Here is a 24,696-nt window from a genome sequence, read left to right on the forward strand (position 1 = left end):
ATGGCAATGAATATAACATAAGATTTACCATGGAAATCAGTAAAACCAACATCTCTTTTCTAGATGTGGAATTCTACATACATGATAACAAAATACACAGTAGACTGTATTGTAAAGCTATGGCATGCAACTCTCTGCAGCATGCAACCAGTGCACATCCTTTTCATCAGATACGTTCAATCCCATATGGGGAACTAACCAGAACAAGACGTAACTGTAGCAGAGACGAGGAATTCCAAATTCACAAAAAAGGAGTACTGACAAGATTTGAGAAGAGGGGTTACAGTAAGACATTATTGACCAAAGCAGAGCAAAGAATAGATAAAGTCACACAGATGGACACACTAAAAGAGAAACCCAAACCGAAAGACCAGGACCAAAAGATTAGACTAATCACTGGGTACAACAACTGGTCGGAAATCTTGAGAAAGAGCCTCAACAGACACTGGCACCTACTCAGGACAGATAACACCCTCAGAGAGTTCATCACGGACAAACCCAACATTACATTCAGAAGAGGGGTCTCACTTAGGAACTTACTTAGCCCAAGTGACCCAAAAACTGTTAAAAAAACAAATTGGCTGAGCAAACACACAGAGGGCTTCTACAGTTGTGGTCATTGTAGTTCATGCAAATGGGCTTATGATAAAAAGACTGACTTTGAAGGACCGGGAGGTAGACAATTCAAAATTCTTACTAACATCAACTGCCTAACCAAATTTGTGGTCTATACAATCGAATGCAAATGTAAAAAGCGATATATCGGCAGTACAATCAGAACACTACGAGAAAGAATTAGTGAACACACGAGAGCAGTCAAACAGGGAGACATGAAATACCCTCTAGCAGCACACATGTCAATCTGTTCCGCCCAAACATCTAACCGTGCTTTCACATTCTGCGGAATAGAACATGTCCAGAGAAACCCGCGGGGGGGGACAGGGAACTTACATTGAGGCAGAGAGAGGCTCATTGGATTTTAAAATTGCATAGTGTGGAACCGGGTCTTAACATCGACCATGAACTGCACTACTTTCTAGGTAAATAATAAGGCACCTGATAACATTTTTTGTAAACAGATTACAGTAAACACTTGAACCCTTAAGACAGAACACATTTACAAAACAAAAGTAGAGTTATTATATAGGAGTACCAACTAGAAAAAACAGACTTTGTACACCATATTCAGTAGTAACTCCGGATCAATCAAATGAAACTATATAATGCCCTAACAGACATGTTGAGTCCATTCACTGGCAAATGATGATATTCCTAATTAGCCTAATGTAAATATCTTGATGCAAATGTTTTTTTGTTGTGTAACCTTCCTTTTACCCTTTTCAGATATATTACAGCATGAATGACCAACAAATAATATGCTTTTGAATATGAATAATCGTCCTTTTATACTCTATTGTGTTATATAACCTACAAGGACACATTAATATTACGGAAGAATTCAAGCTCTAAATTTACTGTACTGACTCTAATGGATGGAGAGACAAGTTATTTTGATTACCCACAAACTCTCACCTTGCACTACAAACTCTATCAATTTAGTTCCTATAACATTTAATTACCCGACTAAACAATAACACATGTTACTTGAGTCACGTCTTAAGATGGCCGCCGAATTAGAAAGATATTTTGAGTCCTTTCTCTCTACTTACTTTTTGAGAGTCAGAACGCGACTCGCGTACAACGTGAACACACGGTTTCTTTTCCGACTTTAAATTAGAGTGGGGAACATATCGCATGAGCGCACTCCGCATCACAACTATGGGCTGGCGTCACGGAGGACATCCTCATTAGTCGAATAAGGTAAGCGAACGCAAAGTGGCGAGTAAGACTTCATGACCCATAACTTGTTACAGATATTCAACTCCTCCCAATGCACATACATCGTGCTTAAGCTTAACGTAAGTGTCGAGAGGACAAATTAACTGAATTACAAACAGACCTCTTTTTTCTCAAAACAGAGGTTATATGGTATGACACCATTAGCAGCAAATTATTGATTTAAAATTTACAATAGTCGACCCTACAGTTTAATTTTCGGATAGGGACCCGACCTTTTAGAGATATGCAAACTCCTTTCAAACATATCATTCACTTATGAGATCTACGCATAATATTAAAACTATCGTCTTGGCCAGAACTCTGTTGCTACACTGATATTACTATAGCGGATTTGAGATAACACTTACTTAGTGTACGCTCTGTTTTCTATCATTTCTACCAACACATTTTGGTTAGTTTCTGTTAAGCAGACACCTTGTTAAATTTATAAAATAAGCAGGCTGACAACAAACTTCTAATTAGATTCTATATAATTTTTACAGCACTGAGAGGTTTAACCAGAAAGTACAAGAACCGGATAACATTTTGATACTTAAGACGCCGCCACACCAGAAAACATTGGCGGTTTGGAATTATCACCGCTGACTAAGTAGGTTTCACTAAAAGCTTATTATCTATTTATAACTGGGTTGATTTGTGAACAGCTCAATTTACGTCATATTTATTTTGGTTATGGCTTTTCAGATACAATATTCAACCAAGAAATAGGTAGCTATGTTTTCATCAATATACTCTTTAATCACGTTAGCTGCACCAATGCACATCACGAGTGTTTCACCCAGTCGATCACCTCTACCTGACCGTTTGAACACCTAGAATGGTTCATTTCACGTGATATCGCTAATATTATCGGTTCATTTCTCATCACTTTTCGTGAGATAATCAAAGATTAGTTTAACCATTTAAACGCACCTAAGTTTGCTCTCTCCATCGCTATTAGGCTCATAGACCTACTGTTTCCACAGAGGTACATTCTGTGTTTCTTTGCTGTGTTACTCATTTTCTATGATAATAATTTTCTTCACGATTGGAGCATGAGTTACACCCCTTTTTTTGGTGTTTTCTCCCACCACCTCAGGTATTGTGGAATGTAATTGTGTAAAGTATGTATATCGTCTCAATACATATACTGGTCTTTTATTTCTTTATATGAACACAGCCTTGAAAAAGTGGCGGGACTACATCCCCCTGTAGCGACGAAACACGTGTTGGCTTGTGGCTGTTAAAGAATAACTGAGAAGATTTGCATAAAATAAAGAGAACAATTAAGAAGGAGGATAAATCCCTATTGTATTCTTGTGTTGAGCTTTTGTGGAAACGCGCTATATATATTGGCATCTTTAAAGTATCACGTGTGCTAAGGATTGTTTTCTATTGTAGAGGGCTAAGGCCCCCAATTTTGGGAAGTAGGGTGGTTCTTCTCACCTTTTAGCACCGTCATTTACCATGTTCTAAATACTAATGTGTGTGACCATTCTCTGTGCGCCTTAACCTAAAACAAATACCACTGGTGTGCTCAACTTAACCAGTGGAGCAATAGCACAGACGACAGCTGTACCGGGTATCCTATAGGCGACGCGGTGGGGAGCCATCCATGGAGCCCCACCACGTGAAGCGGCCTCCGATGTGCAGCGGAGGCTCAGACCGAATCTGGCAAGCTGCAGAGCGATCCTCGGCCTCAGCTCAGATGCAGAGGCCAGGGGCCAGAAAGCTGGGGGAAGAGGCAGACGGCAGTAGCAACTTCTCCAGGTCTGCCGAAAGTGGCAGGGTGCTGTGTCCCACAGGAGCCGGGGGATCCACAAGGGGCCAGGATGACCAACGAGCCAAGGCGATCAGCTCAGTTGGCGGCCCACCCTGCTGTGCCAGGCGTGGCACAGCCGTGTTTGTCCCCTGGGACGCAGGGGGACAACGTTCTGCCCGCCGATGTTCCCGCCCCCTGCTTCCACCACGCCGATATACCTTCGCTTCCTTGGGCCCCAGGCGTGCCTCCTGCCACTACTGAGAGGTGCTGTGGGTCTCTGGGCATCTGAGGTGAGTCTCTGGAGCCCACAGTCGCTCTCGCCCTTGGCTGCCTGGGGGATCTTGGCTCTTGCACTTCCGACGCCGGGAGCGGTCTGCTCTCGCTCTGAGGACTGGTTTGATTTGGTGGCCTCATTCTGGAATCTTGCTCCACACGCTGATGTTGGGGTGGATGCCCCTTGAATGACTTCATGTCCCCGCTTCCTGGCATTTCTGGTATCTCTAAAATGGCCGCCCGCCTCCCTGGAACTTCTGGGTCAAGTGCAAGATCCCCTCCACTACTAAGGATTCCTCCCTCTCTCTAAAATGGCTGCCCTCTGCTCTTCTCTTGATTAACTGGGTATATTGTTTCCTCCTCCTACCCCTTTACCCTATCCCCTTACCCTTCCTTGCTCCATTCACCTGTCCCCTATGTTCTTTAAATGCTTTTCTTGAAATGTATGTAATTTATAACTATTATAAAATTGTAATATTATTGTTCCTCATGTAATACGCTAGCTCCTATCCCCTGAATCTCTCCCCTTGCCTGCTACACCGCCTAGCTCCCTGTCCTTTGTGCCCTTTGACTAAGCACTCCTTCTCCCCTTGTTGGGGAAAGATCCAATATTTACACTCTGGAGTCTCAGCGAACCCGCTGAGAGAGTCCACAGCTCACAGCTGAGGTATGGTATGGCACCCCTTGCCAAAGCACTCCCTCTCCCCTTTTTGGGGAAGGATCCAGTATGTAGGCCTTGGAGTCTCAGAGACCCCTCTGAGAGAGTCCACTGTGTAAAGGGAGCCTCTTGCAACGGAGATGGGGAAATTATACCACTTCCCTTAGGATCACAGCTTACTGGAATTTGGACGCAGCTTTGACTCGTCTACCGGTTTGTGTCCCCGTCGCCCTCCCCCTCATCTTTCCATGCTGTGTCTTTCACCCTCCCCTCCTCTTTCCCTCTGTCTACTTCCCCTGCTCCTACCCCCCCTACCCTGAATCTCTCCCCTTGCCTGCGTTTTCCCTTACGAATATGTGCTTACTGTTTATCACAACCTTTTCAAGTAACAATGTTGCCATGCTCTAAAACTATGTAACCTTGGAATGATGTAGCCTGCAACTATGATCTGATACTCACGTAAAGCTTTCCGATACCTCCGGGTCTAGCCAGCGCTATATAAAACCTTTAAAATAAATAAAAATAAATCACCAGGCTATGGCAGGCCTGGCTTGATGACATAAGAGGATGCGCCACCACGAAAGCATGTGAACGTCAACGTGGCGGCTATTTAGTTTTTCATTCACTGTTCCAAGATGGTGGAAGCCTATCTTCGTATGGTAAATTAAAAAATAATTAAAGGAGCGAAAAAGAGAATTTCTTTAAATAAAGGAGTGACCTGACATTCAAGTGCTGCTAGCACCTCCAAAAACACAAAATAAAAAAAGACCATGATGGCGGGAGCAACAGTGGACCAGGTGGGCGAGAGGTGGTGTTGACTGAAATACACACTGATGAGTGGCGGATGCAGCAGAAAGATGGAGCAATGGGAGTGAAGGGTGGGGGTTGTTCAAATGAAAAACAAAACAGGAGAAAAGAGAAGCAATGGGCAAACAGAATAAGGGGGCAGCCACACAAAAGGCGCAGGGTACTGATCCGAGTAGGGATGAGTGCACAAGGGAGAACGCAAGATAACAAATGCACTCCCATGGAGTGCTGAATGAAAAAGAAAAAAAGAAGTCCCTGAATATACAAAAACGATCAAAAGGATGGTAAAGAAGCAGTGCTTAAGGAAGGGGGACAAACACAAGAAGAGGAAAGAAAACCACTGATTGAGAAGAAAGCAAATGAAACTGACATGAAAGCCAATCCACTGTAAGTATCTGTATTGCCCACAACAAATGAATAGCTAATAGCAGTCTGTACGCAAGAGCTAAAGAGGATAACATTCTGCTTTTATGAAGTTCCTTGCAGAACAGGATTGTGCATTTTACAAAGGGTGGCCCCAAACTGCTATTGTTTGTCGTTTCTTAACTGAGTATGGTGGGGAAGGCAAAAAGGTTTGATGAAAAATATTTAAGATGAAACCACAATAGCACATCATTCCATTCATACCATCTTGAAAACAACATTGTGAATGATGCAAAACAATGCCTTTATGACAATTAACGAATGTAAAGCCCAAATCCCCAGAGCACACTTTCAAATCCCTACTACCTTATTAATACTCCCAAAGTGCCTTTTTGGTAATGTAACAAGTGCTAATGGCCATTTCATGTTCTAGACACCACATACCTGTTACGAGTGTTACAGTTACTCCACACACTCGAAGTTAAACATTCCAAACGAAGGCAGCCATCGGCCATATCCTTAAGGACTCTATGTAAACTTTATCTCATCATTTCTGACCCCTCTCACTACTCAAGTAACCTAAATAATTAACACCCTCTGTGGCCAACTTAACATTCCATAATTTCTTTCATTTGTCCCTGGAAAAGATCCACAGACAAAGGAGCAGCAGAGGGGGACTTTTTTCCAGTGTTAAGTTGTGTTCTTCTCACAAGCTCCATGGGCAACTACTTGTATTACTGTTCTCTAGACCTCTAACTAAAACAGATTTCCTATAAAACAAAACTTGAATATTCTGTGTACATCTCTTCAAAGAGAGAGTTCGCTTCTTTACCTTTGAAATTCGTGGAGAGAAAGGCTAACAGGTGCAACAAGCTTTTTGAGTATTTTGACAATAATTCTCCCAAAAAGTATTCCACACGCTAAATCAGGACCGCTATAGCATAGGATCACATGTCCCCTTTCATAGACAACAGTTTCAAGATAAAACCAATTCATAGTTAACAAATGAATGCTTTTCTCAGCACTGACCCATTATATGGCCATCTACGTGTATATATACAGTACTTTAAAAGAAAAGGTTAGTAATACTGAGCGATATCAGACTAATCATAATTAGGGCTCCCTGTTTTCCGTTTTAAATCTGGATAAAAGCGGAAATTGGGTTGTTTTTGAGTGACTCTAAATGCTGTCCGTCTTGACTGCCAGGCCAATAGCTGTGAGGATTGACAGGCATAGGGGATTAATAAAATATGGGGATTTTAGTAACGAGCCTTAAACAGCAGTAGATTTGCACAACCTTGATACTAAAATGTACATAATGTCTTACAAATCCACATTTTACCATCTGAGTGTGTATATATCATTGAAATCTGTCAAAGGTTCAGGTTCGAATGCACATTAACTGGTTAAATAAATACAGAAATTGTGGGTCCTGGGTGGAGGGGCTGACCCGGGTGCTTGGGCTTCCGCGGTGCAGGTGGTGCATGGGGGGCTGAAATACTTGGGTGTGTTTCTCTTGGACGCGAGGTTGATCTCCTGGGAGAGGAACCTGGTGCCGGTGTGGAACAGGGTGCGTGAGGATTTTCGTGTCTGGTCCCACATGCCCCATCTATATATGGCCGTTCGGCTGTTTTCAAGATGGTCTCTCTTCCCCGCTTGCTGTACCAGCTGCAAAACCATCCATATCCCATCTCCCCGGGTTGGTTCCGCCAGGTCAATGCGGCCTTGAGTCAGTTTCTCTGGGGTGGGGATGTTGTTAGGGTGGCTCTCCGCACCTGCTTTAAATCCACGTACTGTGGGGGACTCGCGACGTCGGACATTCTCTCGTACTATATGGCCTCACACCTGTTGGTTCTTAACAAATGGTGGTATGGCGACAGGTCGGATCCGGCGTATGCCTTGGAGCGCCGTTTGATGGGAGACCACTCACTACACACGCTTCTCTATTCTGCGCCCTTGCGGCGTTCCTTGCCGAATGTGACACAGTTGGTGTTTCAGGTCTGGAGACAGGCGTTGCGGAGGATGGGCTGGTGGAATCAGCTGACGTGAGACGCCGCTTTGGCATAATGGGTGTCTGCCGCAGTTGGCGGCCTTGCCCGGCTTTCATGACTGGGATGTGATTGGGATCTCCACCCTGGGCGATGTCATGAGGGGACCTGTCCTGAAATCGTTTCAGGACTTGCAGAAGGATTTTCAAATGCCGCGCACACAATTTTTTTAATATTTGCAGTTCCGGCATGCTCTTTCTCCTAGTTTGGCGGGTCTGGAGGAGCTGGCCGAAAATACAGAAATATACACATTTCAGCTTTATCTTTTCACAAACCTAAAATAAATATGGATAAATACAGGTAAAATTAGCAAAAAATAAATGTGGATAAATACAGACGGAAATGACAAATATAAATACCATAAAACCGGGAGCCCTAATCATAATACAGAAAAAGTCTCAAGATCAAGCTGCCTTTACCTGTTCGTCCAAGATACAAGAGGGATGTTGATGGACAGAGGCTTTCCGCTGATGAGGAAGTCAAGGTCTGCTGTTTTACCCCAGTCATAGTATCGACCACATACCATATATCCTGCTTTTTACCTATGGGACGAGAAGGGAATGCAAATTTAATTGTATACGAACATACACATAAACATTTTCTATTCAAAACATATTTTGGTGAAACCATCAACTGCAGGAAAACATCAAGTAATCTCACTGGTTGAGTTACAATGACTCCGCAAATGCGTCAGTACTAGCAATCTATCAAAGTGAAATACAGCGATGGCAAGCCGCAGCTCCGGTCCACTCAGCGTGTGAAGAAATGGCACAAGCAGGACTTCATAGGCAGAGGCTTGTTGAGCTTCTGTCCCAACCCCATGAGGGTTTCAGGAGTTAATTCCACTTTCTAGTGTGTGGCATGTATGAAGGGCATTAAGTGGCTGCTGGTCTTTCTTCTAGATCAGTTTTGTGACAAAAGGAGAAGGGGAAAGGATGGTCTTGGAGAATCATTCCCTCTAGAGATCTAGAGATCATCTCTTACGCCGACGACACGCAACTCCTCTTCACATGCGGGAAAGACCAGGAGTTTGATGGAGGGAGAATTCGGGACTGTCTTACATTGGTCTTTGACTGGTTCCAACGGAACAGTCTAAGGGCCAACTCGAGCAAGTCCGAGGTTCTGTTTTTTGGTTGCGGTGTCGATCCGGAGTGGCAGCATTGGTGGCCGTCCGACATGAGCCCTCCTGCACAGTCTTCCTTGGTGGCTAAAAACCTGGGTGTCAAGCTGGACAACCAGCTATCGCTGCGAACACACATTCTGGGTCTGGCTGGCACCTGTTATGGAATTTTGAAAATGCTCCGTAAATTCCTGCCCCTGCTGTCTGAGGAGCACAGGCGTATTACTGTGCAGGCTCTCGTCGGTTCGAGGCTTGATTATGCTAATGCCCTCTTCCTTGGCCTCCCTGATTACCTAGTTCAGCGCCTACAGGTGGTACAGAACTCTGCCGCCCGGGCTATCTTTGGCCTGCGTAGACGAGCCCGAGCTTCCGGGCTGCTTCAGGCGCTACATTGGCTGCCTGTCCGGAAGCGGATCCAGTTTAAATCCCTGACTCTGATGCACAAAGCCCTGTTTGGATCAGGGGCTGGATACCTGCGGCGGAGACTAGCCTTCTATCGACCAGTCCGCTCCTTGCGCTCGGAATCCCTTTACAAAGCGGTGGTCCCTCGGGTGAGGAAGGCCCGCACGGGAGGGCGCTCTTTCAGCTGCAAAGCCCCACAGCTGTGGAACTCGCTTCCTCTTTCGCTGCGCAGCACTGTCAATTTGTTCCAGTTCAGGAAGAGCCTGAAGACCTGGCTTTTTAATCTTTAGGCTGTTCTTATTGCTTCAGTTTCAGTTCTTTTTCTCATTTTTTTGCTGTGTTGTGTTATTTTTATTCTGAGATGCAGGTGGAAAGCGCCGGGACACTCTTTTCGAGTAGCCGTGCGCTATAAAAGAACGCTGTAACATAACATAACATAACATAACATAGAGATGGTGGGACAGAACTCAAACTCTACATCTGTGCCAACCACCTCATGACTGGAAGGATTTGTGGGAGAGAGGTTGTTTTGGAGACTCTTTAACCCCATTTGGATAATGGAGGAATAATACCAATAGCCTTGTGGCTACATTCGTGCTACACACAACAGCAAACACGTGTAGATTAATACACACTTGCTGGAGGGAGGCATAAAATGGAACAGGAATATTCTTTAGCAGTATCAGAATGCAACTATTGACCTACAGTTTGTTCAGATGCTAGAAGAAGAGGCTAAAGGCTTATCTGGACACTATGGAGGAGACAGCCTTAGGCTCTCTACCCCGCCACAGAATATAAAGACAAGGATTGAATAAAATGCACGCGAGTTTCAGGGGAACCCATTGCCTGGAGAGCCAAAGCTGCAGCTCGCTTCTTAGTATGGAGAATGAACGAACATCTCCAGCCTTTCAGACTTTTCATATAGCCTCCAGTGTTCTCATCCCAATTTCCTGTCAAAGGCTTGCTTTTGGTGTCATTAAACCATGTTCTTTGATGTACGAAGGGAGTAATTCATTTTTTTTTTTTTTCATTTTGATAACTTTATTTCGGTCGAAGACCACAAAAGCACAGAATAAATTACAAGAAAAATTGCACATTTCATTAAAACAATAAATAGAGTCAAGTTAATACAATGATTAAAAATGAATTTTCTAAGCGCTCAGTTTAGGCTAGTCCACACTACCTATTTGTACCTTTAAAAAGTGTAATCCAGCAAAAAGCAACATTTATCCTAGAAACTGATGAAACATAATGGCAAACATTAGGAGCTATTATTAACAAAATAATAGACTGACTAACATACTATACATCAACTTTCCCCAAAATCTAATCATGCACCTCAAAAAGAGTACAAAATACAATTGTAAAATTAAATAACAAAAGCATCTTAAAAATCCATCACTCCATAAATAAAAGAAATTACACTTTAGTGCTGATCGGGACACCCTTTAGAATCTGCACCACAGTCTCCATGGTTATGTCCTTCACCCCAATTATCCAATACAGAAGATAAAACCACACAAGCTGCTCCCACACCGTCAGACCTGAAACTCAACGTCCTGGGACTCTTTCCATCATAATCGGATATGACGAAAACCGCATGCTATTAAAAACAAAAATCAAATGCTGGCGTCCTGGCACCAGGATGTACTGAAGTCTCCACAATTTGCAAGCTGAAAGGGCTCAGGGTTGAATTTGAAGCACAGCCAGCAGAGGGGAAAACAGCAAGTTTTTGTTATAGGCGATACGCTTTGCAGGGCCTGGGCTCTGCGGCAGAATGTGTTTTTAGAATTATAATATTTGGGGGAGCTCAATGAGCTTATAAATTCCTATACTTCAGTGTGCCTCTGTGTGGCATCTCAAACCCTTATGCTGGCAGCACTCTGTCCCAGAAACTATGAACATCATCGGGGGCAGCGCACCAGCTTCTTCGGTACCTGCCTGGGCATGGGCGCCAGCTTCTATGAAGGTCTGGGACTTGGCCACAGCATTATTTCATGTCTTGGGCTCCTGGACCAGGCACAGTTTACAAAAGACAGTGCACTTTCCCTTGGTTTATTATGGCCTAGCCTGTCTGCAACACCTGAGTAGAACAGAATAGCACCAAAGCTGGGCCTGGCTGATTATTGCTAGTTGTTTCCTTGAATAAAGTTAAGTACTTTGGGTGTCAAGGAGGGGTCTTCCAATAATACTCGTGTAGTTAGAGGCTGAAACCCACAAGGCAAAATAAGTACTAAGGCTAGTTATTAAAAAAAAACCTTGACGGCCAAGGTGAAAATACGAAATTCATTCATTGTTCAACTAACAAGGAAGCACTAATGTAAAAATGTTAATAACGATCCTGTTAGGTGAACATCTGGTGCTTCAATATATTGTAGTTCTCCAGAACAGCACAAAGTGAAAGCAAATATTAAATGTAAAAAAACATTACTTTGCTCTAAGTGTGGAAACGTCTTTGGTGGGGAAATGATCTTAAGCTGCCTTTGTGGAAATGCAGGGTTTTTCAGAACCCAATTATCAACACAGAAACACCTGGCCCTTGCAACTAATAGAAGATTCAGCCTTTCTGAGTAGCTTACTGTGAATGTATAAAGGTTTCACAACTGGTGCATTGAAGGCGAAGGCTGTTGGTTTGTATTAGTCACTCTTAGGGGGAAAGAAAATCTGGGGAAGAGATGTGACATAAAGGCTATGTTGCAGACATCAGAACTAAAAGATCTGGGCTTGAATCACAGCTCGTACTTTAATGTCCTTGTGCCTGCCTTTGCTTTCCAGTGTGCACGTCCCCAAAAATCCAATTATATTATAATGTTTCCAAAAGAACATCTGGAGGGAGAGGCCGAGATAAAATTCTGGCAGAGATAATGAAAAGCAATTAATGAGGAGTAAAACAAAAGAGGGTGTGAGAGCAGAGGAGAGAAGGATGGAACAAGAGAAGAAAGAAGGGGATAAAGCAAGACAGGGCAATGATAAATTAAACAAGCATTGGCAAAGACACAAGGTTTGCCTACGCAATATTTGTCATCAATGTGGGCTTCGGAGCAACATGGCTTAAAATAAAGAAAAAAGTGCTATCCAATAGGTCTAAAAAATTGTGGGGAAGGGTGGAGGGAGGGAGCATAGACATTGGATAGCAGGCAGCGGGGGGAGGGGGGGGGGGGGGGGGGGAACACCAGGGAGGTGCGGGTGCGTGGGAGGAGGGAGGGAACAGAAAGACAATGAGAGGACGGCAGGGAAAGGAACACCACAAGTGAGCTGTGGGGGAGGGAAGAACAACAACGGAGAGGGGGAGGACATGGAGGGCAGTCCGCAGACTGTATGGAAAACGGTGGTAATAAAAAAATAAAAATAAAGTACCTGGACCAGAGCGCAGCCAATGGCAGGACACTGGCCGAAAATGCGAAGCAGTGATAGGTCCATGCTCCATTGCAGGGACAGAAGCCCCAAAGAAAAAGCAGGAGGCAGCCAGCAGCCTGGAGACTTTTTGATCATTCTCAGTATCATTGCAGCTACTGTGGCGGTGTTTCTCAAAGCCTTCAGTCCTTCATTCCAAATATGGTCAACGATTGGAATGGATCGTATTAATTTCTTGTTTGATTCTTTAAAATCATATTAGAAGCGCTCGGTCAACATCGGTAGGTTGAAGTTTTTTGTCGCCCTTTCAGTAAGTGCATGGAACCCTCCGATGTCATCAGTAACTAACTAGCTCCTGGAGGTGTTGGTGGTGCTGATATGGGGGGGAGGGGAGGTGGGGGTGGTGAAACGCAGTAGTTGTCTTTCATCATCGACAGTCGTCTGGTCCTGCAATATTTCCCCCCTCTTCATGCCCCTCATCATCCTCCCCTTGATCAACAGTCGTGTATGGCTATGGATTCTAACTGTCTTGGTTGGGGTATCTGAACCTGCTGTTCCCTCGCACTTGGCGGATGCAGTAGAGGATGTGTTTGGGGTGTCCTTGCCATCTCCGGTTTTGAAGGCATAGCCGCCTTAGGAGGAAACCTTCTATGATAGTCATGCAACATCATGCGAATGTCCGGCACCAAAGCCACGGGTATTTGCATTGTTGGGTCCTGTAACTGTTGTGCCTCAAAGGAATCATCATAAACCTCAAACTCCATGAGGTGTTCATCATCCTTTCGTCTTTCTGGTCTGTCCTTAAGAGATCTTATCTTGAATGTATTGTGATTCTTGCCCTCTTCACCTGAATCTTGACATGTCACATGTAGTTGAGATGGAGTGGTGGCTTCCCCAAAAAACCCATTGTCATAGTCTTCCTCTCCTGTGTCCCCCAATTCGAAAAAGCGTACTGTAGGCAATGGTGAAACCTTACCATTATTTCTGGCCTAAAAAATGGTTCGGTTACAGCTGGAGAAGAGCCTGTCGTTTGTGCCATAGACTGTGAGCAGGATCACTGTTTTCTCAGTGTCCTATCCACTGTCTGAAAATGCGGCGCCTACGAAGTCGTCATCAGTGAATCCATCGACAGTGTCGAAGATGGTAAAGGCAGAGTGAGTGCTGACAAGGGTCCCATTGTCTAGAATCTTGCCATCAACGAACTTTAGACTGAAACTACTGTTGCCATCGACGAAGTGGAAGACACTGTGATCGTGGGTGTCGTTGCCATAGACCTTCTCGCTGTTGACTGAGTAGTTGTCTGTTTCAACCGTTTAGTGTCCACCTGACAGACTTTTCAGTTGCAGATTTTGTTTAACGTCGGCAGAGGAAAATGCCTTTTGATCATTTTTCTCCTGAGGTCTGAGAGAAGTAACCTTAACTGTTATTAGTTTCTGTTCGTCCATCTTTTTTAGAGTCTTTTTGAGTGGGTCTGCCGTGTCCTTGTCCAATCTGACTCTTTTTTTTTAGGTTATTTGGCCTTAGGGCAGGGTCCTTCCTCTCTAGAGTCTGGAGTTTCTGAAGCATTTCTTTTTTGGAGCCAAAATAAAAGCCTGGACTCCTTATCTGTAAGAGTTTTGGCTGAGAATGTTCTGCAGTGCTTGCGGTCCTTGGGCTTGTATTGGGGGTGCAGGCAGTATAAACACTCTTTGGGAGGGTCTTCAGAGAAGAGCCTCATCTTCACACGTCTTACGAGGGCAAAATAATCCCTTCTTTGACCCCTGTCACATGTTGGTAGAATTTGTCCGATATGGAGAAAGATTAGAATAGCATGAAATACGTTCACCTGGAGGCCACTTCCTCAGTGAGAATGTGATGAGGAAAAAAACTGAGCAGAGCTCAGGGAAACTCCCTTTCTACAACATGCGGTAAGAAATCTGAGGTGTGAAGCCACTGCAGACGAGGTAAGGGTGCAAGATGTGCTCTTATTGGTTGAACTTAAGTCATGTACAAAACGATGTGGACTGCTAATCAATTCTATGGAGAAATACAATGATAATAGACCCAGATGAAAGACTTTATACTACTAGTAATAATTACCGAGGGACTCCCATCTAGACGACGGGGAATATTCAAGCATGTGAATCTATGAAAGATTCAATACCAGAGAAATAATTCCTTTATTAGCTGGGATGAATGATCACATAATCCTAAAGGCTATCATTATTGCTATTATTATTATTGCTAATACCACCTGCTGCCCTCGGAAGGGCGCTCTGGAATAAGTGATTTCACACTAGAAAGAGGGATCAAGGAGGGACTAACCATGTTAACGTGGTTTATTTGAAAATGAGGAAATTCGATGTGTGATGAAGGTATTCAGGCAGAAGATTCCAATTTTTAGCAGCAAGGTAGGAGAAAGATCTGCACTTGTCCTGCATCAGTAAATGCAATGGTCGGTGGCCAGGTGAAGATTAGCAGACCTTAGGTGACGGCCCTGATGATGGAAATTCAGCCTTTTATTAAGGAAGGCCGGGCCGGTTTTATAAAGTGCTTTCTGGGCAAAGCAGAAGACTTTGAACGGAGCACATTTTTCAATTGGGAGCCAGTTTAGATTCTTCACATACTGGGAGATCAGTGAACGTACAGGGAGATTTAGAATAAGATGGGTAGCTGAGATTGATTCACATGGAGCCGGTGCAATAGAGAATATGCAATACACAAATAGACAGCATTCCGATAGTCCAACCATGAGGTTGTAAAGGCCTTAGCCACCATGGTTAGGGGTGCACCAGATAAAAAGTTTGTGAAGTGAGGCTAAAATGGAAAAACAAGACACTGAGACTTAACTGATCTGATTGGCCATGGAAATATTTTTGTCAAGAAGGATGCCAAGATTCCGGGTAGACCTGGCGACATTCGGGGCTTTACCCAATTCTGCTGCTCACCACCTTGGTGACCAACTGTGGTCTAGTTTGCCAAACATATGTACCTCGGTTCCGTCTCCACTGAATTGCAGACAGTTAGATCCCATTCAGGCAGCAAATGATAGCAAGTATGTGCGAAAGTTAATTTGTGTCTCAGTACATATACAAGTGGTGTCAAGGAATGTTCTCTTGCGAGTTTCAGGACTGATTCAAAGAAATGCACACCAGCTTTGCTTCTTTCACTAATCACACATTCAAAGGTACATCAGACAGACACAGAAGAACAAATCTCTTACCTTCCGTAAAGCCGTATCTGGTAGAGATTATCTAGCTGCAGGTTCCTTACCTTTGAAGATCACAAGGCGTCAGACTGGATCCGAAAGACTTTCGAGCAGTACCTCTGCATGCCTGATAGGTAGAGTCATTTGGCTCCATGTCTGAATCATCTGTGCTGGAAATGACGTGTGGTACTGATATAGGCACCACTTCAGTACGCTGACAGTCAGTTACTTTCACAGCTTTCCAAGCCAGGACTGCAGAGCCACAGTGAGAAAAGACTGGACCCAGGATAGGGTGTCTCTTACACCTTAACCAGTTTGCAGATCGCAGAGAATGTAAGTCGGTAAGGAACCTGCGACTAGATACTCTCTACCAGATAAGGCGTTACTGAAGGTAAGTGACTTGTCATCTGATAGGGGCTTCAAGTCACAGATTACTTACCTTTGAATAGATACCCAAGCAATAACTCCCCAGAGGTGGGTCTGTGAACACGATTAAAGCAAAATGTCCTGCAGGATTGAACTGGCGAAGTGCCAGTCACAACAGACCAGACTGTCCAGGCAGTAATGTTTTGTGAATGTCTGCAGTTATTCCATGTCGCTGTCTGACAGACGTCCAGGAGAGGAACACCATGCTATATAGCAATGGTCACAGCTAAGGCTCTGGTAGAGTGAGCCCAGAAGCCCTCTGGGCTGTTTCTTGGCGAATGTGCAGCAGATCTTAATGCACAGTACGATCCATTGTGAGATGGTCCACTTCTGCACAGCTTTCCCTTTTTTGGCTCCGACATAAGCCACAAAGAGTTGATCATCTACCCGGAACTCTTTTGTGCGGTCAAGGTAGAAGAGCAACGCTCCTTTTGGCTCCATATGGTGGAGTCTCGCCTCTTTTTCGCAAGGATGAGGTGGAGCAAAGAAGATTGGCAGGGTAATGCTCTAGATACATGAAAAAGAGTGACAACCTTTGGAGGAAGGATTAAGTGTACGGAGAACCAGCTTTTCAGGGAAGATGGTGGTGTAAGGAGGGTACTCAGAGAGTGCCTATAATTCACTGACCCTCCTGGCTGGAGTTATGCCCATTAAGAAGGCAGATTTTATTGTCAAGAGCCGAAGAGTACAATTGTGTAAAGGCTTTAATGCTGCACATGAGAAAGGTGATGACCAGGTTGAGGTACCACTGAGGCATGATGAATGGTGTGGTGGAACATATGATGTAGGCCTTTAAATAAGATAGCCACAACAGGTAACTTAAAAGAAAGAAGGTTGGCCAGGCAGCCACAAAAAAGCAGAGATGACAGGAGGTAACCTTTAACTGTGCCCAGAGCACAGCCCTGCTGAGTCAAAGATGAAGTTCACAAGAGAACATTGGATAAAGGTGCACAAAGGGGGGGGGGTGTTGTCAACGTTGTAGGGAGCACACCAGGACTCAAATTTATCTCAATGGCAGGAGTATACAGACTTGTTCAAGGGATGTCTAGCTGCCAGAATATCATCACAGAATTTGGGAGGAAGGTCGAAAGCTGCCAACTGTCGCAGCTCAATCTCCACGCATGCAAGTGGAGGGTGCACAGGTTCGTGTGCAGAACCAGGCACTGTTGCTGCGACGGAAGTTCCTCACAAGGAAGCAGCATGACTGATCTCCATCTCTCCCAGATGGCCGCGCCAGTCGAGTAGTGATGCATCTGACACCACTGTTAGATCTGGTAGGGGAAGGGAGATTTGCGGTTTGTTAGCCACCACTGCAGGACTTTTGCAGTTCTATCCAAGATCTGGACCATGGCGGAGAGATTTCCATGATCCTGCGCCCACAGTGCTTTCAGGTCCCACTGCAGAACCCACATATGCCAGCAGGCATGCATCACCAGCAGGATACATGGAGCATTCTCACTGAAATTCAGCATGGAGGTGGAAACATCAGTATTATTGTCTGCATATCCTGGACTCACTTCTCGGGAGAATAAGCCAAAAACATTGTGTCCAGAACTGCTCCAATGAAAGGGAGTGTCTGAGAGGGAGTCAGGTGTGACTTTGGCATGTTGATAGGTAATCCCTCGAGTGCAGGAGATTCACCATAGTTTGAAGGTGGTTGACAACTGCCTGGGGCGATTCTGCCTTTAACAGCCAGTTGGCGAGGTAGGGAAAGACTGAAATCCCCGACCTCCACAGATGAACTCTGACCACTGCCACCTTGATTAACACCTGAGGGGAGCTGGTAAGAGCAAAATGTAGCACAGCAAACTGAAAGTGCTCTTGGCCCACCGTGAACCGCAGATAGTGTCTATGGGCTGGCAGGACTGGGATGTGGAAATATGCATCCTGCAAGTCCAACGCTACTATTCGGGCTCTCGAGTCTAGAGTAGACAAAACTTGGGCGAAAGTGAGCATTTTGAACTTCTTTTCAAGAAGGTTAGGAAGGAGCAGACCTCGGAAAGGACAAAGTCCTCCATACTTTTTTGGCACCAGAAAGTAGCAGGAAAAACCACCACTACCTTCTTCTGATGCAGGCACCCTTTCTATGGCTCCCTTGGCCAAAAGAGCCTGCACTTCTTAACGGAGCAAGGAGAGATGTCCTCCATCAGCTGATCATAGGTTGGTGGTATGGGTGGAGCAGGTGGTGTCACAAAGGGGAGGGAGCATCCCCTTTGGACTGTCTGGACTACTCATCGGTCTGATGTTACTGATACCAGTGGGAGGCCATGCAGTATCCTGCCTCCCACTGGGCATCCAGGATGGTCTGAGGATGGAATTAGGAGGTTTGAAGGCAACGGCTGACAGGTGGCTGGTGGACTGACTTAACCTCTGACTGACTGTCTCACGAGGTCTATGGGACCTCTGCTCTGGGCCACAAAAAGGCTAGGAAGCCTGCTGTCTGTGGTAGCTGGGAGGGTAATCGGTGTGGTTGGAGACTCTTTCCGTGGCTATGAAAGGGGTGGAATGCGGGTTGGGGTTGAGGAGGGACCATAGATTAGCCAAGGACATGGCTGTAGCTATGCTGTCCTTAAAGCGCTCTAGTGCTGAATCTGCCTAGTCTCCAAAAAGGTGTGAGCCATCAAAGGGCAATTCCATGAGGAAAGCCTGGATAGCCCCAGAAAAAACAGATGTTCACAGCAGGCATGGTGCCGCAAGGCCTCCAACAATGAAATCACTTTACCCAGCAAGTTGGCTTTGTCAAGTCTGCATCTGATGGTGAACTTTGCCACATCTCTCTGATCAGCAACAACCTGAGAGAGTATGGCCCAGGCCTCCTCTAGGACCATAGGCAGCACTTGCGCAATCGATTCTCATAGTGTATGGGAATAACAGCCAGCCCAATAGGCATGCAGTGTTCACTGACAGCAGTGGTATGCTGGTGTAAAAGAACATTCTCTTACCAAAGGTGTCCAGCATTTGGATTCCCTATCCTGTGGTGTAGTAGAGAAGGTGTCATGGTTAATGCCAGATGAAACTTGGACCACCAAGCTTTCCATGGTGGGGCACAGGGTAAGGAAATTGGGATCCCCAGGAGAGGGGGATGGTGGCAGGCCATTGTTCTATACACAGGAGCCCCTGTGCAGGGCTTGACTCAGGGCCCAATTAGGACGTCCATAAGGGCTTCGTTGAATGTGAGTAAGGGTTCTGAAGGAGGGTGAATCCCGGCTGAAGGACCTCCGTCAAGACGTTAATCTTGACTTTAATTGAGGTAGGTTAAGGTCCAGGACATCAGCCACCCGCCCCACCATTAAAAAAAAAAAAAAGAGGCTACCCCCCTCGGTAGCCACAGTAGTAGCGGACATCAGGCCAGTTTCAGGTTAGGTGCCCAACCTCACCCAGTTTTTCATACCAGTTGTCCTCCTCAACTGGGTCATCGCCATAAGGGTCAATAGACCCCTCCCAAATGTCTCCCTCACAAGGCCTATCCGTCAAATAAGGCACTGGCTCCGCTGCGGGAAGATTTCACTCAGTACGCACTGGACAACTCCTAGCTGGCTCCTTGTCAGAGTCGGAAATAAGGATGGGGATGGTGCCGCCTAGGAGCATTGGCGGCATCAGCACTGGAGTGGGCTTGTCTTTAAAAAAAACTTGTACTTTAGTATTTGGTGCCTGCTGTGCATTTTACAAGTTATTTCACTCACTACTGGTAACTGTGGTTAGTGCTGTATCCACCAACAACATCTGAATGCTAGAGCACGTCCATTTGCATTTAACAAAGAATAAGGGTTAGTGGTTAATGAATCAATAGCCAGCACACACATAATCCTATTCTTCTGTTAGCACAACAGGAGAAATGTAGGGACAATGAAAGTTGATTTTAAATATCCATATTGCTTTCTCTGAAGGAAACATATCTTGGCGATATAGGATGGAAAGCACTAATTTTAAACCAAAAAGGAGCACACTCCAAGCTCTTCTTTCAGCTATCTCACACAGGAATCTGTGAACCCTGAGGGGACATTATTTGATAATACAAATGTAACAATGACCTTGAGTGCAAAAGAACAATTAGGTTTTGTTTATCACAGGGAGTATGGTATGTTATTATTTTTTATACATCGCTCGATTACTCAAAGGCGTCTTTGCGCTAGCCAAGATACAGAGATCATGATACACCGATATGCGAAGATTATTGTGCAGAGAAGAATCAAGTTTTCAAGGCCTTCCGGAAGTCCAGCAGATTAGGCATCGATTTAATGTCTAGTGGAAGCACATTCAATGCTGTGGCAACTCCGAGCAGAAAGCCTCTGCCACCCCATGACATGCAATAAAACCTGGGCAATGCCAGCAGTTCGGCAGAGGCTGAGTGAAGCGACCTGCCAGGCGTGTACCAACTGAAGCTTTTCCTAAGAAAGTCCGGACCTTGGCATGCAGGTATTTGAAAACAATTGCGTATCTCACAAGAAGCCAATGTAGTTTTCTAACAAACTTTGAAATGGACTGAGATTTGGTCATTTTAAACAGAAGCCGAGCTGCTGCATTTTGCAGGGACTTGTAACTTGTTTAGGGCATGTTGATGAGCATTAAGATACAGGCCACTACAGTAATCCATCTTTGCTATGACCTAAGATGTGGCAGTTAATTTCTGCAAATGGCCAGGAATGAACGGCAGAATCTTCAACAGGCTACGCGTGTAAAATGCAACTGACGTGACTGCTTTGGCCTGACCAGAGAAGGTCAGCTTATCATTATTCAGAACTCAGATTTTTTTACTGACCTGACAGAACCTTAGTCTTAGCTTAGTTAAGATTAAGGCAGTTTTTGGCCATCCACGAACAGACAGATTGCATACAATTGTTAAATCTTAAATCGCTTCCTGAACCCCCTGGACCTAAAGACACAACGATTTGTGTTTCTTCCGCGTATGATGTCAAGGAGAAATCATTTGATCCAATAAGCTCAGCCAGAGGTGTACCATATATATTAAAAAGTGTCGGGATGAGCGAAGATCCCCTGTGGGACCCCGCATGGAAGAGAGTATGAGGGAGAGGTAAAATCACCCAGAATTTCACTAAGGAAATAATTCAGCAACTTACAGGCAGTTCCTGACACCCCTATCCTGCTCAGATGATCCATCAGCAGTCTATGATTGACTATATCATATACATACATTCTGGTGGATTTGCTATCTACAATCTGCACATCAAAGTGTCTCCACTATGTAATTCACCAACTGTAACAAGATAATTAATTTGATATTATCTCCAATTTCTGGGTGCAACCTTAGTGTTCAAACACTCATCCACCTAGGGTGTTAACTCCTGGATACACGAACTGTGTCCCAGTTAAATGCTAATAACAGAAACACAGGAGCACACCATACAAGAGTAACTGTAATCCTCATATGTTTTAAATATATTTCCAACAACCATATGTTCTAAAAAACAGTTCCACGACAGTCAATATCCACGTAGCTGTAGATTATTCACAAATTATTTTTATTTCTTTATGGACTGCAGCAGCCGACGCGCGTTTCGCCCCACCTAGGGCTTCCTCAAGGCACGCTTATAACTTAGATCACGTACTGTCTGGTGATTAGTCCAAATTACTGTTTTCTCTCATAAGGGTTTTCATAAGTCCAATGCGCTTCCAAATGTATTCCGATTCTCATTGTCATATTCTTTTACGCTTTGCTTTGGTTGCTCATTAGTATCCAATACCCAATGTTTTAGCACCCTCTTGGAGCCATGATACGTTCCATCAAGTAAGTTATTCGGATTTCACGGCATTTCACCTTGCAAAGCGTAAAAGAATATGACAATGAGAATCGGAATACATTTGGAAGCGCATTGGACTTATGAAAACCCTTATGAGAATCCCTTTTAATGCCTGAGATTTAAGACATTTCAACATGAAAAGAAGCTGCTTCACAGATGGAAGGCAAGGGATAACAACGAACCATAGGATCAGATTGATAAACTATTACAATACCGCCACCCCGTTTACCAGAATGGTGTACTCTAAAATTCGATAAACTGTGTGAAATGGCTGTAAGAATTTCTGGATATGAGGCGGAGTCCGCCCAAGTTTCCGTAATAAAAATAAGCAAAGGCTTTTAGGTATCCACAAAAAGATGGAATTCTAGGCAGGGCTTTATTAGTAACCTGGCATTAAGAAGTGTGCAGGGTAACAACAAGCTAGATTGTAGAGCGTAGTCTGATGTTGATAGGTTGTAATTTGGAGGTTCAGCATTGATATGAGCACCTAATGCACCAAAAGGAAACCCACAGGCAAAGCAGGTAGCATTAGCCTCTCTGGTAAAACCTAAGATGGAAAAGTGGTCACAGGATGTTGCTCACACAATGGCGACGCCGAGTAGTGTGGTCTGTTTTACATTCACAAATGCCTCGCCAACACAAAAGACAAATTAGGGGGCGACAAGGAACCTAGACCAAAACTAGGTTTTCTAGATTTCCCATAGAATTAAATCCTTAATTCACCATTATGATGGAATGTTGGCGAATTATGATAAGAAACTCATGAGGATGGCATCTCTGTCCAACGTAGGTTAAAAAACTAGAGCAGTTTGGCAATATTAAGAGAGAGAGTGAGGAAAGCAAAGAGAAACATAGATGCAGTCTCTGAAATCTGTAGAAAAAAGGGATTGCCGATAGACAAACAGGCGACGGGTAGAACCATATAGGACTTACCCTGGAGACAGAAAACGGACAGGTCCGCCAATCCGTACCCGAGTATTCCTACTGCAACAACCCTTCAGGTATGGGATACAGTGACCAAAACTCTGCCACTGACCACATTCCCATCCCCTCACATCCCCATCCATTTTAGTGTTGCCTTTCCTCTGGCACTTCACAAAGGGCCCTTTGAGGGAGGGAGGCTGCATCATGATTTCGGACCTTTTTCGGTGGGGCTAGGATACGCCCCTTCGCAGACTGCATGACCCGCTTCCAACTCCCACAAACTGACCTCTATCACTACACACAATTGGTGCACTGGGTCCAACAACCGCTACTCTGTCAGGCAGCCACTAGGGAACTACTCCCGCTAAAAATAATTGTTGGATCCAGCACCACGGGGAGAGGGTGTATTTCTTTTCTTTATACACTTTAGCTCACTCTGACCCCACAGTGCACGCAGCGTCATAGAATATTTTGGGAGGGCATGCTACCGTCACTACCCCCAAAGAAGCAATGGGACACCTTGTACAAGGATATTGCGAAATTCAACCGCTCCATGTATCTGAGAGAAGCCCCCCGCCCTCTACATCCATATACTAGTTTATGAACCTCCCTGGGTATGGTTGTTACTGGTTCTTTTTTCTTGTCTTTTTCTGTTTTCAGGTTACTTTATTTAACCACTAGGGTCTCAGTTGTTCTACCAACGATAACGTTCAACCATTCCAGAAGCTTACAAAGGGGTTTTGTGCTTGTGCTAATATGCGGGTAATGGAATTCTACTCCGAAACAGGGCAAAATTCTCCTTTCAGAGCCGGCTTACAGGAGCCGTTCATAATGTAATATGAAACTGTGTCTAAACTATAGCTATCTAATGCCTGGACTGTGCACCTGTGAAGAAAGTCCGAATGCACTTTGCTTCTTGTTTTCCATGAAATGTCTGTAATCTTTGAATAAAACTCAAACAGAATTTGACAAAAACACAAAACGAAGGGATCACTGAAAGCTTGTAAACATTATATTTTGAATAAATACAGAAATCACTCATCTATTAGTGATCATAGAACCTTCTGCAAATCAAATACAATGCAAGTTGTTTGCCTTTTTGTTCACAGACCGTTATGTCATAGTAGGAAAATATATTTTTCAATTGAAAAAAGGTCCAAATAAATATACAGCAGCACCTTTGTGAAAGCCAGTTACCCTGAGGCAGTGTTTCCTCAATCCTGCCATGACTGAAAGATGTCACTGAAACAGAACATTTCGAGGAGACCCCCCAAAAAACTGTTGTTTTTTGGGAGTTTTGTTTTTGCCCATATCGTACTCTCAACGTGTTCTTTGAAGATATAGCAGTATAATAAATAGAACTTTTTGAGATCAGCAGAAAGCTTGTGGGGAGGTTGGGAGTCCACAGTCAGTACATTCTAAAAATGTAAAAGTTAGGCAGAAGAAACCACTACGGCTGAGAAGAGGTCAAAACTTCTCACGGTTGAAAATCTACTGGATAGTGCAGGAATATATATATCTTTTAGGTTGTGGCCCTAAAACTTTGGCTAATAAAATTAGACTACAGTATTGGTCGGCCATTGTATGGGTAAAGGACATCAATAGATGTCAATGGGGCTGTGATGCGTTTGCAGAGGACAGCAATTAGCATGTCCCAGTAGAATGCAGGCAAACACCAGGCTGAAAAGAAGCATTGGCTAAGACAATAGGCCAGGTTTTGGCTGCCAGTGCTTTGGTTTTGTGAAAGCTTTTTTTTGTTTGCCATTGTTTAAAT

The 24,696-nt window shown here is 44.4% G+C and overlaps 1 protein-coding gene across 2 annotated transcripts in view; it reads right to left on the reverse strand.

Annotated features, from left to right (window-relative positions):
* Nucleotides 1-24,696, reverse strand: part of ERN1 (endoplasmic reticulum to nucleus signaling 1) — a 617,499-nt gene that overhangs the window by 268,755 nt on the left and 324,048 nt on the right. For both annotated transcript variants that reach the window (XM_085617236.1, XM_085617235.1), the window contains exon 6: nt 8,170-8,292. In XM_085617236.1, the coding sequence (XP_085473362.1) occupies nt 8,170-8,292 (123 nt within the window). The remainder of the gene's footprint in view (nt 1-8,169; nt 8,293-24,696) is intronic.

This window comes from Triturus cristatus, chromosome 7 (genome assembly GCF_964204655.1).
Source record: "Triturus cristatus chromosome 7, aTriCri1.1, whole genome shotgun sequence".
Taxonomy (NCBI): Eukaryota; Metazoa; Chordata; class Amphibia; order Caudata; family Salamandridae; genus Triturus; species Triturus cristatus.